Below are 16,490 nucleotides of genomic sequence, written 5' to 3' on the forward strand. Positions count from 1 at the left end.
ATTATTGATTTACCCTAAACATAACTCTCAGTCTAATCTTTGGAGTTAGTACAAAACAGACTGAATTCTTCTCTTCAAAAAAAAGCACAATGTCCAGAGTAAAATGGTCTTGATAGTTTATCTGGACAATTGTTTGTAAAAGGACACCCAAAGGTGATGGCCTATGTGGGTTGCCTCAACCTCTATGAAAGTCAGAAATCTGGATTCCCAGAGAATTACTTACAACTCTTTCATGGTTCCCTCTTTTGGATCATAATCTTGTTATAGAATCTTTGATTAAAAATATTCAATCACTATCAGTTTTTAAGATCTTAGGCACCGTACAGTAAATCAGGAGGTAGAATAGAAACACTAACATTAGGCCAATTGTCTGAAATAACCAATGAAGCCATGGCCCTAAGGCCTTTGAACCAAGGAAACAAATATCATGAGGCGTTTGTTCAGGCATAAGCAGCATCAGTGACTGTTTTTCTTGTGCCTCAGCAAGAACTACATTCTGCCAAACCTGAGATTACTATTCTAATTTGTAAAATCATAGTTCATATTTCAGACACCTTTCTGGCCATGATAGTTACAACTTTGTTAAGTTTGTCAAAAAGAACTTCTAATTCAAGAGTTACAGTATTTAAACCCACTAGTTAGATAATTTAGGAGAAAAGAGGAATATGGTTTCTTACCTCCAGAAAGTCGGACCTTAAAGCATCAGGAATATTCTCACTTAAAACCCGTGGTGCCCTTTAGTTTAGATATTTTGGTGAAGTGGTTTCAGGAAATCACTTATCTGTAGATGACAACTTATCTGTAGATGACAAAACTTAATATAGCCATGATTAATTGGTAATGCATAATCCTTAATGGTGAAAGACCTGACAGAAATCAATTACAAGCACAAAGTAAAGGCCAAATAAAATCAATTAAGAAAAACTTTAGATAAAAATATTTCTAATAATAGCCATTAACCATATTTTTAAATAACTTCGGATGTAACACATAACCCTGAGACACAACACCATACAGTCAAGATACACCAAGAACACACCAAGATGATCAAGTCTCTAAATATCCAAATAGTGATAAAACAACTTCATAGGTAAATGATGTGAATTCTGTAATCAAACTGTTGGCTTTAATGATAGACTCAAAAAATAAATCAACTAAGTTAGCAATAACCCAAAGAGAAAGAATCAGGCACTTACGACCTTAACAACATGTTCCATGTCCTTTTTAGCACTTTTTCTTTATAAAAATTTTTGTGGCTTTCAAACTTGTCAGGAATTTATCATAAGTTACCAAGAAACAATACTTTAGTTATTTAACCCAAAGATCTTAAAATAAAAACCCTTAGTTTTTTCTTAAAGCATGGTGGCTTGGTTTCTGACTTAGGAATCTTATTCTAATGACAGGCTGAACCTTTGTCTTTGAAGCAGATTCAATTTAACATCAATAAGTTACCCAAAAGATTTTAGAGATGATTTTAAGCCTGTACACCATAAAACATAACTAATTGAAATAAAGTTTCTTTAAATATTCTAAATTTTCATTCAACTTTTATTATTTCTCATATTTTTCAATATAATTTTATCAACTGGCTTTGGAAATCACAAGGTTTTTGTTCAACTGACCAATTAACATTTCTCCAGGCCATTTCAGACCTGTTCTATTGTGACCTTGGCAGCTGAGGGCTGGGCACTAAAAAAAAAAAAAAATTTTGCCCCACGCTACCTACCTATAAAAATACCTACCTTTTAACTCAAGGTAGAAGACAAGATTAGCCCATTCTGATTCATTTACATACAGAGGCATTTTGAAAGGCTAGCTACCCAATAAATACCAAAGCCCTTTAGCAGTTTTGTAAATGGATCCAGTTGTTAGTTAGGGAGACTGGGAGCTGGAGGGAGTCATCCCAATTCTAGACATTTTGAAAGGCAAAAGACAACAATTTCACTTTTGCTCTTCTGGAACTACTTTTCCTTTAAGACAAAATTACCTTTTTTCTTCAAACCACCTAGAGCAAAAGATGACCAATTGCTCAGTAAACAGCCCAATCAGTAAATTCTCAGGAGTCTCCACAAGCTTGCTCCAATTCAACCTGAATTTCTCTTCACCAGTTAGTTTCTATGCAACACACATATTGCACGTAAGACACAGACAGAGGCGACTGAGACAGTCTCGCAGTCTCAAACTCCCAGACAGCTCCAGTCACACATAAGACAAACAAACAGAGAGCGCTCGGACCAGACAAGTCAGAAATGGCTTAGTGAGGTCTAACACATTACTAGGAATATCTGAATCTCCACTTTGATGTTCCAGATGCCTCTTATCCCCAATACCAAACAGAGAGGCTTCAATCTCTCAATCCAGAGACCTCTACCTCTATTCCCCCAGAAACAGGGTGTGCCATCTAGAGGCAGACAATATCCAGACACACAAAACGACGGCAGAAACAAGTGGCTGGACAAAAGGCCAGCTTGAGAGGAGAGGAAAGGGGGCGGGCTGCAGCTCCTGCCAAGAGTGCACTACCAGCAGGTCAGAAATTCCCTACTCCCTGGGGTCAAACAGAAGGCATCCCTTGGTCCTTAGGATTTGAAAAGCCCATTGCTCTGGGGACATTCTGTGGAATGTGTCCCTTGGTCCCTAGGGTCAAATGACCCATCGTACTGGGGACAATCCGGAGACCTTTCTGTAGTAATTTCCGATGGGGAGACCCATAGTCCCTGAGGGTTTAAAGTGTCTCTTGGTCCCTAGGATCAAATGACCTGTTGTACTGGAGACCCTTCAGAAGATGCCCCTTGGTCCCTAGGGTCAGTTTAGGCCTGTCACTCTGGGGACGCTTCACCCTTCACTAGTGCCTCCGGCCCCCACAGTATGAGACACCCATCCATGGGGGGCTTCCGGGGGGCCTTACCTAGGCGAACGACTCATCCCCCACTTGGATTTCTATTGAGTCCCTGTCATTGCGCTTCACGTTTCCAAGGAAAAACAGAAAGTTTACTCTGGAGAAAAATGAAACTAAGGTCGGGCCACAAGGATAAGGGGGAGAAGTCCTTACCTGGCTCTGTGAGAATAATCAGTCTGGGCAGCTGCATCATTCACCACTGGGGAAAGCCAATTCTCCTCTCCACTGCCTCGGGTCCGAGAACAGGATGCAAAGGATCCCTTTGTGCCTACTGGCTCCTGGCTTGCCAAAATTGTTACCGGAATAAGGTTCTTGCCTCTCACTGGTCAAGAATGAGCACGTAAGGCACGTAGTTTTCCACACGAGTAAAGCTTTATTGAAGAGGCTTGCAAGTGGAGATGAGGAGGGCCTAGAGTGACATATACCCTCAGGTCACAGAACAAAAGAGGGGCCGAGTTTTTAAAAGTCCTTGGGTGGGAAAAGATTCATGTTTATTCATAGGCACAGGTGGATATATGTTGACTAAGGTGCACGCAGCAGCTTTCCGAGATGGTTCCTGTCCTGGAGGCCTCTGGGATTTGTAGCAGGACTTATTATGGGGTGTCACGCCTGTGCAGTCTCTTGCTTCCCTGGTTCGATTCCCCAGCTGGGGTTGTAGCCCCTCACTGCACCTGGTCGAGGGTCACACAGCAGTTTCAGGTGGATGTTCTGCTCCTGTCCCTGGGCCTGGTTTTCTCTAGCTGCTTCTGAAAGGCAACTTTAAAGAAGTTTGCAGGCTATTTTTAGATACCCTGCCCCATTGTTCTGGGGAATGGCTTTGTTTCTGCACCCTGGCCCATTTCTTCTTTGCAGATTTGGGGGCCCCTCTGTTCTCTGTCTTACTAAGTCTCTAGGTTCTACACTCAACCCCCTATTACCTCCCTGATAGTGTAGTCTATTTCTCTTTTATTTGTTTCTCCTCTAACCACAGCAGTCTCTTCGCTGTTTCTCAAACAGGTACCCTCCGATCTCAGGGCCTTTGCTCCCTGTCTTACTGGGAAGGAAGTCGTGAACAGCGACAGGTCGTGTCCTCTCGTTACTGCTAAAGGAGAAAGGGATGCCCAAACCCTGCTGCTCCAGCCACCTCCCACTCCCAACCAGGTCCCCAAGGACATCCGCACAGAAAGAACCATAGTGAGCAGTACTGCTGCTGCAGAGCTGTTTTTACAGTTGTTGGAGCACCCAGTTGAGGCTGTTGGCTCAAGTGGGGTGAGAACTCTGGGCGGCAGCGGAAGTGGAGGAGCAGCAGAGGAGAGGGCCACAAGTGGGTGTATCGCCCACCAGATAAGTTACGTAATCCAGAGTCTCACCAATCACCTTAGAGCTCCTCCCTGGGGCCTGTACATGGGAACGAGATTGGTGGCAAGAAGGGGAAACCAGAAGAAAAAAACAAAGCCAAACAAAAAGCTAGTTTTATAACTGGAGCCTGACAGAAAGGGGAAATTGACCTGCATTAGTACTGTAGCTCCACAGAGCTGACAAAGCCTTGTACTTTCCCATCCCCTAAGAGCTGTAATTATCACATGGGTAAAGGAACATGTTTCATGATTCTCACACCAGAATGAAACAGTTCCCCAGATCTGCACACAAGTCAGGACTTAGGAATGATTCTATTTGAAGTCCTTAGAAATTTGGTTTATTGCAAATTGAGACAGCTGAGTCATCTCATTTGAAAGGCGCTTTTCTATGCTTCACTTAGGTTTTCTGTATTTTGATCTTCTGAAGACCAAATTCCCTGTGGTTAGCACTTAGGAAGGGCCAACCTGCAGGCGTGCTTCTCACATGGTACTTTTGCAGTGCTAGAGATTTGTTTCTCAGCCATGACCCTCTGGCCAGCAGCATAGGCGTCATGTGTTAGAAATGCAGACTTTCAGAATCACAATCTGCCCTTGGTAAAGAGCCTAGGTGGCACGAGCAGTTTGTGATCAGCCACTAACCTAAAGGTTGGTGGTTTGAACCCTCCCAGCCTCTCAGCCAGAGAAAGGCCTGTTGAACTGCATCTGTAAAGATTACAGCCAAAAGAACCCTCTGAAGTGTTTCTACTTGTAACATGTGGAATCGCCATGAGTCAGGGGTGGACTCGATGGCAGCTAACGACAATAGCCAGGTGATTGCAGTGGTGGATTGACCAGTAAGCACGTACGCACTGGCTTACAGTAAGCGAGGTATGCACGGGCTTACTTGTGCTTACTTACCCCTCTGTAGCGCATAGTTTTACATGGGTTTCACCACCTCTGATGTGGTAAAAAGCCGGTGACATTGTGCACTACAGAGGAGTAAGTAAGCACAAGTATGCCCGTGAATACCTTGCTTGTTGAGTAATCGGTCCTTGGGAGACTGGCGTTGCAGTTAGCGACATACCCTCCCACAGGATGCAAAACAAGTGCAACCCAAGACCACACCAACTCTCAGAATTGTCTGCTGGGAATCCCAAGCTCCAGGAGCTTCTGTATCTGCAGGAACACAGGAAGCCACCTGCAACCCAGATGCGCACTTGGGAACCCCATCCTGCCCCAGTGGGTGCTCTCTCTGTTATCCGTGACAAGGGTGATGGTCATCTGATAGCAAAACGCTGAAGGGACGTGAGTCATCAGAAACATTAATCAAACAAGAAGCTAAAAACAAACCCGGTGTCAAAGAATTGATTCCAACTCAGAGCGACCTTATAGAACAGAGTAGAGCTGCCCCATAGGGTTTCCAAGGCTGTAAATCTGTATGGGAGCAGAATGCCACATTGTTCTGTGGAGTGGCTGGTGGGTCTAAACCACCAACTTTTTGGTTAGCAGCCCAGCACTTAACCACTGCGACACCAGTTCTCCTTTATCATACAATGACAAAAACAAAAATAAAAAAAACCCAAACCAGTTGCCATCGAGTCAGTTTTGACTCATAGTGACCCTATAGGACAGAATAGAACTGCTTCATAGGGTTTCCAAGGAGCATGGTGGATTCGAACTGCAGACCTTATGGTTAGCAGCCAAACTATTAAACCACTGCACCACCAGGGCTCCTATCACAAAATAGAAACACAGTAGAAACATTGAATTTCATATCTATGGTGACTGTATATCTCAGATTCTTCAGGACAATCCCAGTTTTTTGTAATTCTGGTTTTTTCACGTAGATGCCTCATTAAATGTAGATACTATTTAATTTTATGTATTTTTGTCTATATAAATTCACGTATTAGGGAAAAAAGAACTTTATTAAGCCCCATGCCTTTATTTTTGGTTTGAAAAGCATGGTCAATGGTCATGGTGCATTATGTAAGAGGGTGGCTCCTGACCTACCTGGAATGTGCTCCTTCATCATCAACAAGTGCTCCTTGTTCTAGGTTCTGTGGTTATGGTGGTAAACCAGACACTTCAGGTCTTGCTCTCATGGAGCTTGCATTCTACAGGGGAGAGAGAAATGATTAAAAAGTAATCAAATAACAGCAGAGAGTGACAAAAAGTAAGAAGAAAATAAAGAAATACAGTGGAAAGTGATGGGAGGAGCTACTTTAGCTGGAGTGGTCAGGGAAGGCCCCTGAGGTGGTGGCTTTTGATCTGAGATCTGGGCAGCCATGCATACATTTGGAGAATAGCATACAAGTGCAAAGGTCTTGAGGAGGGAATGGGGTTAGTGATCTCAAGGAATGTGACTGGGGTGCTTGATGCAGGAAGAGATGATGGGGAAGAGATGGGAAGGTCGCGTTGACCCTGGAGTCTTTGGTGAGTTACTTCTCAGTTGGCACGGGAAGCCATTTGAGGGTGCTCTGAGTTGTGTTTTCAATAGTGGTGATGGATCCGCATGACTGAGCCCACATTCTCTCTCCTGCCCTGCTCCTTGGACACGTGATACTTGCTACATACTTTAGAGATTGCCAGTGGAACTGGAGTGAAACCTATGTTCATGGGGCATAAGAGAGGAAAGCTCTGTGAACCTGTGATCCACATTTCATGGGCAAAGTTCTTGACCCAGCTGGACTGACCCACTGCAGATGACCCACGGAGCTCAGGCAGACTGACTTAACCCACTGTGTGTCTTGCTTACCCTGCTTTTTACTCTTTTCTAAAGGATGCAGTAGACCTATCCCTTTGCCTTTGGCTGAACCAAACAAAGCCCTCTTGCCATAACCAGGACCTTTTTCAACATGGCCTTCCCTCATATTCCCAAGAGGCATCGTTTCTTTAGATGATAAGGGCCTGGCGAGTCTTTTAATTTGTCCTGTAAAGTGTTAAAGGAAGAAGGCAGTATGTGGCCATAATCTGTCAAATACCTGCTTGAGGTTTGTCCTTTCCTCAGCACTCAGGGATCATCTGCCTTCCCGGCATAGCCACATTCTGGTTTCTGGGTTGTTGCCAACTTCCTTCTTCTGTGCAGTGATAGCAAACTCATAGGAACCTCTGAGCTAGCACGCTAAACAGACTCCTGTCACGTACCAGTTCATCCTGTTGCCTGTCTTGTTCTGGCTTGATGGTTTAGCAGACTTTTGAATTCTGAGAACAATGGTTTCAGCCACCCTCTCATCTCTGTAAAGGCAGACAGTGCTGTTGGGTGTTGATTAAGGGGCATGGTGGGACCTGTGGCGGTGGGCTGCAGGGAAGGTGCGAGAACTGGACAGGGGAAGTCCATTTGATTTCAGCCTTTGACCTCTGCCCTGAAAGCTGGTGGCCAGCAGCTACACCACTGTGTCCGAGAAGCCATGGAACCTAGGTCATTAACGTTCTGGGGATGTAATCTAACTTTGAGGCATGACTTTTTTTTTTTTAACGGAAATTTTCAGACACACACAAAACTCCTATGTGTTCATCACTCAGTGTCAGCAGCCATTAACTTTCTGCCTTTTCTTGTTTTGTCTGGTCTATCTCCTTACACTTAGGTTCCGGTCCTATGCCATTATCTGTGTGTTTGTTCTGGGCTCCCTGATATAGCACCATCACCCTGGTTCTTGCCATTTTCTTCCACGGTAGTCACTGTCTCATTTTGTATGTCATGGCCGTAGAGTCCTTGGGTAAAATAAGCTGGTATTACAATGAAGATTTCTGAATTACATGTTACAACCTGGCAATCCAGCCTTCTGGAATTTTAAGATGTCAAATAGAGTGTATCAGAGCACCAGATTTCAGCTATTTTTTTCTAATTATTTCTGTTTTACTTTGGAGGTTTTATTGAGTAAGTTACTATTACTTCTCTTTTACTTTGGAGGGTTCTTGAGCAGAAGCTGTATAGACTAAGGCATAAGCTACATTTTGGAGGTTTTATAGTAAAGTTCTTTTCAGGTACCAGCAGGACTTAGTAGTTGTGGCTGTTCTGATTTCATTCATAAACATGTTGGAAGGTCATGTGGACTGGAAAAGTGACAATACCACAGGCTTTGGAGTCGAACAGAGCTGGATTCAAATCTTTGACTACTGTCAGCTGTATGACCCTAGTCACTTTTCTTGGCCTCTCTGAATAGTCTGCTCAGGGGTAAAATGGAGAAAATAATTCCTACCTCAGAGAGTCCATTTGAAGATTAAGTGAATTAGATGCATTGTAAGGACATGCAACAATGGGCTAAAACATACCAATGACCATGAAAATGGCGCAGGATTGGGTAGCACTTCGTTCTGTTACACATAAGGGTCGCAGTGCGTCAGAGTCCGCTGGAGGCAACTAACAACAACAGAGGCGTCAGTGAGTGCCTGGAATGTAGTAGGTGATCAATACTTGGAAGCTATTTTTATTATTCTTTCATTTCGTTATAGTGGTCTTCCCGCCTTCCAGTATGTATTGGCCATCTAGTGCTGTTGTAACAGAAATACCACAAGTGGATGGCTTTAACAAAGAGAAGTTTATTCTCTCACAGTTCAGTAGGCTAGAAGTCTGAATTCAGGGCTCCAGCTCCAGGGGATGGCTTTCTCTCTCTGTCAGCTCTGGAGGAAGGTCCTCGTCATCAGTCTTCCCTTGGCCTGGGAGCGTCTCAGCACAGGAACCTCAGGTCCAAAGGATGTGCTCTGCTCTTGGTGCTGCTTACTTGGTGGTATGAGGTCCCCTTGTCTCTCTGCTCACTTCTCTCTTTCATATTTCAAAGAGATTGGTTAAGACACTATCTAATCTTGTATGTCTCATCAGTATAACTGCCACTAATCCATTTCATTTTATCACAGTGATAGGGTTTACAGCACACAGAGAAATCACATAAAATGGTGGACAATCACACAATACTGGGACTCATGGCCCAGCTAAGTTGACAGATATTTTGGGGGGACACGATTCAACCAGTGACACAGTGGTAGCTCCTAAGTTGTATTTATGAAACATAACATTTTCTTCTTCCCAGATCCGTGAGGATCTGTTACATTTCTCTTAGCATCTCATGTTTTAAGAGCAGTTTTGGAGGGCGAGATGCCGCATGGGAAATGAAAGCCAGGTTGTCCTCACCACAGGGCACTTTGAAAAAATCCTGTGGTGAATTTCCCTGGACCCAGAAAACCCTGTGCTATTCTTAATAAATTAGGCCAGTGGATTAAAAAAAAAAAAGTCAACAAAGCCTTCCTTGCCAGATTTTCATGCTGCTTTATTTGTTGTTTTGTGGAGGCTTATGTGTTGCTCTGACACTGGAAGCTATGACACTGATATTGCAGATACCAGCAGGGTCACCTGTGGTGAACAGGTTTTAGCAGAGCTCCCAGACTGAGACATACCAGGCAGAAAGGCGTGGTGATTTACTTTTGAAAATTAGCCAGTGAAAATCCTGTGGATCACAACAAAATATTGTCTGATATAGTGCTGGAAGATTAGCCCGCTAGATTGGAAGGTGCTACCCAATGGCTGCCAAAATGGACTCAAACATGCCAACAACCTTGAAGATGGCACAGGGCTAGGCAGGGTTTCATTGTGTTGTACATAGGGTCACCATGAGTCAGAGCCACTTCAATGCAACTAACAACAACATGACTAAAGTCGGGCAAGTTTGAACAACCAAATGAGGTCTCCAAGCTTAAGCAGAATGAGTGCAGCCATTTTTCTCTGTGTGTGTTGGTCAGAGCTGGATTCTGAAGCCAGACTGCCCGAGTTGGAAGCCTGGATCCTGTCTTTCCTGCCTGGGTCACTTGGGCCGTTATGCCTCAGCTTCTGTTTTATAAAATAGTGCCCCTATGAAAGGGTTTGTCATGAGGAGTGAAACTAATAATCCATGTGAGGTGTTCAGAGCAGTGCCTGGCATATAATAAACTTGCAGTAAATGTTGGCTGTTGTTATTAATGTCATAGAGGTTGCAAGGTAAATTCTGTGCCATAGAATGTTTCCTAGATGATATCCGTAGTAGCTGAGCAGTCATGGTAAGTGTCTCATCCATTCATCACTCATTCTGCAAATATTTATTGAGCATCTGCTATGCCAGGCACTGTTCTATGTTCTGAGGACACAGCAGTGAATGCAACACACAAAAATCATTGCTTCGTGGAATTAACATTCCATCCTCCTTTCAGGGACAGTGGCCAGTGCATCTGGGCCTCTTCTGCTCAGAATAAGTGTACTGGGAATTTCTCCTTGGGTTCTTTTAAGTAGTCATTGCTTGCTTTGTGTTCCTTTATTCCCATATCATTACTTCCTTTTGTTTCATACAACATGTGTTCTTAAGGACCTGATATGTGCCATGTACTGTTTTAAGTTGGACGAGAGACCATTCATGACCACAAGGGTCCATAGCATAGTGTGGGCAACAGATAAGCAATGATCACTGGACAGTGAAGTAAGTGCTCTCATCAAGAAAAGCAAAGTGTTGTGGGAGCACTGGGTAGGGGCATTAAAATAAAGCAGTCAGAGAAAGTTTCCTGGAGAAGGTGAACTCTGCAGACTGATTTAGAGTTAGCTCAAAAGGAGTGTGGGTGTGTAGGGAGGAATGGGGATGGATGAGGCATTCTAGGTGGAAGGAACAAGTTAGAAAGACCTGGAGACCTGAAACTGCATGAATATTTGGAGAGCCCTGGTGGTGCAACAGTTAAGCAATTGGCTGCTAACCAAGAGATCTGCAGTTCAGACCCACCAGCGGCTCTGTGGGAGGTAAGGCCTGGTGATCTCCCATAAAGATTTCAGCCTAGGAAACCTTATGGGGCAGGTCTGCTCTGTCACATGGGGTTGCTATGACTCGGAGCTGACTCACGGGCAGACAACACCAGCAGCACGTGATCATCCTTATGGTTGCATGGTGGATAGGGATGAGGGAAGTGCAAGAGGAGGAGTCAGTGAGAGGCTCAGGTGTGAGCTAGGTAGGGAAAGGTCTTGTGTGCATCGCTTGGCAGTGGGAACTTTCTCCTGAAGACTGTGGGGAGCCATGAAAGAATTTGAAGCTTGGGGGTGATATAGACACGATAAGACATTTATCATATACATCTTGTATGTAATGATCAAATGAGTGAATGAATTAAAAACAGAAAAAAAAAATGGCACATGTGGTTAGAACCAGGTAAGCCACTCAGAAGTGGAAGATGAGGTGGACAAGATCTTCTGAGGCAGATGGGGCAGAGCAGACAGGGACCTTGTCATTGTGGGCAAGAGTCTAGATAAGCATATGTCTGAGTCTCGTGAGCACCATAGAATTGCCCAGACCAGATCTCTACCCTTTTCTCAGCCTCAACTCACCCCCCATGTTTCTCTTCTTCTTCCTTTCTGCTTTAGCTGAAAAAGGAATTCAGAATCTCTTCCTACGTGCATTATAAGGCTCTGTGCTCTTCTGCCCTACAACTCATCACAGTTACAATTTTATTTTTTGCATAATGTATTTAATATCTGAGTTCTCCATTAGATTGAAAATGTCTGACCTGTTAACACAATACCCTCAGTGCCTAGCCCAGAACTGAACAAATATTTGAATGAATGACTTGCTGTTCTTCAAAGTGTGGATGACCCTGCACTAGGCTAGAGTTCCTGGGAGCCTTGAACAACCAGAGAACTTCTCCAGGCTCCACAGCCTCAGGCTCTCAGCCTCAGGCCTGAATCGGTATCTTACCAGCCTCCCTCACAATGCCAGGCAGCTGTGCCCAGTTGAATCAGCCTCACGATGGCCTGGTGACTGGTGCTTGACTCTGGATGTTCATTTCACAGGAGCCCTTGGAAAAGGCCCAGCTGCTTGCACTAATTGGGGACCAGCTCATCCAAAGCCATCACTACGCGGTGGATGCCATCAGGCCCAAGTGTGTGGAGCTCAGGCACCTCTGCGATGATGTCATCAATGAAAACAAGAAAAAAAATGACATCTTAAGGAAGTCTTTGGAGTTGCATAGACAGCTGGACAAGGTGAGCAGAGCAGGGTCGTGAACGTGGCATCTGCAGGATTTTTTGTAGAATGGTCTGAATCATCCTTGCCCCTCCCTGCCCCATAGGACTTCTGAGAGGATAAAGAACTTTATGTGAAAAAGTGCTCAGAAAGCATTCAAAACCGTGCAGTTCTTGGTAGGAGAGGCATTGAAGGTGGAAAATGCCCCAGCCGTCCCAGCACATCCCACCAGAATGAATGGAAGTCCATTTCCCACTCTGTGGATCCAGGCCTAACGAGCATGTTTGGCCTGACTCTGTGGGATTTTCTTGATTCCCCTTCAGGAGTACAGAGACTCAAGCCCTGTATTTGCAGGGGTGCTTCCCTCATATAACGAACCCTGATGGCTCAGTGACTAAGTGCTTGGCTGCTAACTGAAAGGTCCATCGTTTAAACCCACCAGCCACTCTGCTGGGGAAAGATGTGGCAATCTCCCTCCACGAAGATTACAGCCTTGGAAACCCTATTGGGCAGTTCTACTCTGTCCTACAGAGTTGCTTTGAGTTGGAATCGACTTGGAGGCAGTAGGTTTGGTGTTTGGTTTCCCTCATACAAAGGCAACAGGTTGTGAATCCTTTTGGAGAAGCTTCAGTAATCATGACATTTATTATTACTTGAGCATTTATTGAGCACCTGCTCTGTTCCTACCAGCAGCATAATTGTGTCATCCATTTCACCCTCGGAGTGCCTAGGGGGTGCAAACAGTTAGAGCGCTCCGCTGCCAGTGAAAAGGTTGAAGGTTCCAGTCCACCCAGAGGTGCCTTGGAAGAAAGCCTGGTGATCTACTTCTGAAAAATCAACCATTGAAGACCCTGTGGATTACAGTTCTACTCTGACACACATGGGTCACCATGATTTGGAATCAACTCAGTGACTACTGTTTTGGTTTTTTATGTAACCCTCGTGACAGCCTTTCAGGAAGGCATTAATGGCCTCATTTTACAGAGGAGGAAGAGTGGTTAAGTCAGTGGTTCTCAGAATTTAGGCTGAGAATCACCTGATGGGCTTGTTGTACTAGCAGACTCCCTGCTGTTCCACTCTGGGGATTCACACAGTGTGTCTGGGGTGATGCCCAGGAATCAGCATTTCAGTCAAGTGCCCAGATGCAGGTGGACGGAAACCACCCTGATAAAAACTGGGGTAAGTGACCGCCCAAGACCACACAGGGTGCAAGTAGGGAAAGCCAGGTTGGAAGTCAGGAAGATAGGACCGGCAGATTCCAAAATCTGAGCTTCTTAGGCTCAACAGCACTGTCTCCACAAGTGGGGGCATGTATAGTCCCTGGTGCCCTTCTGCGGTGATCTCTGGGGCGAGTTCCCAATCAGGGGGAGTGGTGACTTTTGGAACCGTCCCTGTCAGCTGTTCCTGGGCAGCACGAGGCTCGTTGCCATGGATCAGCGTGCTTCACTCCTGCAGCTCTTTCTCTCCCACGTGCTGGGGGCACCTGTCTGGTCTGTTTACGTCATTCCACTGCCAAAGGGGCTTTGATGTCCGTGAAATACAGCTGTTCCCGAAACAAGCGGCTCAGAGGGGGCTGCTGCACTCCCTGCCTCCTCTGCTGAGCTCTCAGAATAATCAGCTGCTGTTTTCCTTACCCCGTTCCTGCTCCTGAGATAATAGCTTAGGGCTAGTCCCTGGGGGGTGCAAACACTTAACTTGCTCAGCTGCGAACCAGAAAGGTTGGAGGATTGAGTCCACCCAGAGGCACTTCAGAAGAAAAGCCTAGCAGTCTACTTCCAAAAGATCAGCCTTTGAGAACCCTGTGGAGCACAGTCCTACTCTGACACACACACGGAGTTTCCCTGAGTCAGAGCTGACACAACAGCAGCTAGTGTGTATGTGTGTGTGTGTCTCTGGGTGTCTCTGGCAAAGCGAGCAGCCGCGATTTTGCAAAGGGCCCGCTCAGCTCAGTGTTTTCTGCAGACTAGGCATGATGCTTAGAGAAAATGTTTCCAAAGTACATGTATATCAAAGCACAATTTGTATTGTTTTAAAAATCCAAAAATGTAGGAAGGAGGAAGAAAACAGTAACTTATGGGTACTTACAAATCCCTCCTCCTCTTCACACAGTGGTAATCATTAATTTTAAAATATCTTTACTACTTTTGTTATTATTCTAAAGGTAGTATATACTCAGAGTATAAATAATTAGGAAAAAACAGAAAGACAGCCTTTAATTGCCTATCATTTCCCCTCTTAGGAATAACCACTTTGTAGCATTCCCTTTTGATCTTTTCTTTCTGTATGGCTCTTTTTTTTTAATAGCTTTTCAGATCCCATGGTAAATGGACATGCATACGTACTTATACTGGAAACTTCTTTTTATTATAAATGTTCAGACAGCACAAAGGCTGTTCTGGTGTCTCAGTGGTGTTTGAAGAGTAAAGAAAACAGGAAAGCAAGTCTTTAGAAAAAATGAATCGTTAGACTTCATCACCCATCTGATTTCATCCCAGCATCCGGGAAGGTTTGGTATTGCTATTCTGAGTTGCAAACCTTTGCATTCTTGGATGCTTCCCTAGGAAAGACCCCAAAACCAAACCAAACCCACTGCCATCGAATTGATTCTGACACATAGCAACCCCACAGGACAGAGCAGAACTGCCCCGTAGGGCTTCCAGTGCCGTAATCTTTACGAAACAAACTGCCAGACCTTGCTCCCATGGAGCAGCTGGTAGGTTCAAATTGCCGACCTTTTGGTTGGCAGCTGAGCACTTTCACCATTGCGCTACCAGGGCTCCTTCTAGGAAAGACAAATACCAATAAATGCAAATGTCGATAGCCTGGGAATCCAAAGAAGAAAGTGATTTTTTTTTTTTTTTTCTAAAAAGAGACATTCCCTTCCCCTCAAAAGGCATGCAAGGGCCGGGTCTAACATCAAATTCATCACCCCATGTTCCTGTAACCCATTAGGAGGCAAGACAAGTAGCCTAGCAGGTAAACCCAAAAAGTCTTTGGTTACATTTCTCTAAGGTTAGGCCAGCCTTAAAAATACTCAACTCTCTTATCCTAGGATGTAATAGTTATTGTCGGTGGAGAAGCAAAGAGTGTCCATAGCATTCATTTTACTGGCAGAGGGACTTCCCTGAGAAGTTGTTGTTGTTAGGTGCCGCTGAGTTGGTTCTGACTCACAGTGACCCTATGTACTACAGATCAAAACACTGCCCCGTCCTGCGCCCATGATTGTTGCTGACTTTAAACCACACAGTATCCCCTTGTTCTGTGCAAATGACTGCCTGTTGGTCTAGGTACAGGGTCCTCGTGAGCATGGAATTCCCATTCTTTGCAGTGTTATCCATAATTTTGTTATGATCCACATAGTCAAATGCCTTTGCATAGACAGTAAGACACAGGTTAACATCTTTCTGGTATTCTCTGCTTTCAGCCAGGATCCCTCTGACATCAGCAATGATATCCCTGAGAAGTGGACAGATGTATAATGGGCTTGGGCCTGTTCATCTCAGAGCTTTGTTTATAGCGGCTAGGCCCCTAACCTGGATGCTGTCCCAGGACAGTTCCCTGGTGTCTCAGAGTTCCCTTGGTGAGCTGGGGCCTCCTGAGAACTGTGTGGCTGAGTCATGGTCAGGCTAACTTCACAGGGCACTGTGTTTCTTTCCAAAAGGTCAGCCAGTGGTGTGAAGTGGGAATCTACCTCTTGGCTTCTCAAGCCGTAGACAAGTGCCAGTCACGAGAGGGGGTTGACGGTGCCTTGAACGACATCGAGACATTCTTGGCCACAGCTAAGGAGTACCAGCTGCCCAGCCCCAAGGAGTTTTACAACCAGTTTGAGTTGATACTCACCCATGACATAAAGGTATTGTTTCTGGGTTATTTTGATCTGGTGTTTGGGACAGGGATATGTGAGGGACTTTACCTGTTGCATAAGAAAGCCCGGGTAGAAAATTTAAAAAGTAAATAAATAAAGGAAGAGAGAAGGAAAGAACAAGTGGAATACACTAAGCAGGCTAACCAGTTCTTAAGTCCTTGGGTGGATCTTAGACTCTTGGTCAGTGCTTCCTGGCAAACACACTCCTCATGTCGTTGTTCTTGTTGTTAGGTGTTGTCCAGTGGGTTCCGACTTACAGCGACCCCGTGTACAACAGAACGAAACACTGCCCAGTCCTGCACCATCCTCACAATTGTTGCTATGCTTGAGCCCATTGTTGCAGCCACTGTGTCAGTCCATGTTGTTGAGAGTCTTCCTCTTTTTCAGTGACCCTCTGCTTTACCAAGCCTGATGTCCTTCTTCAGGGACTGATCTCCCCTGACGAC

General features: G+C 44.9%; 1 protein-coding gene across 2 annotated transcripts in view; it reads left to right on the forward strand.

Moving 5' to 3' along the window:
- Nucleotides 1–16,490, forward strand: part of MCF2L2 (MCF.2 cell line derived transforming sequence-like 2) — a 224,251-nt gene that overhangs the window by 93,578 nt on the left and 114,183 nt on the right. For both annotated transcript variants that reach the window (XM_049881580.1, XM_049881586.1), the window contains exons 11-12: nt 12,008–12,199; nt 15,841–16,032. In XM_049881580.1, coding sequence (XP_049737537.1) covers nt 12,008–12,199; nt 15,841–16,032 — 384 coding nt within the window. The remainder of the gene's footprint in view (nt 1–12,007; nt 12,200–15,840; nt 16,033–16,490) is intronic.

Source organism: Elephas maximus, chromosome 1, assembly GCF_024166365.1.
Source record: "Elephas maximus indicus isolate mEleMax1 chromosome 1, mEleMax1 primary haplotype, whole genome shotgun sequence".
NCBI lineage: Eukaryota > Metazoa > Chordata > Mammalia > Proboscidea > Elephantidae > Elephas > Elephas maximus.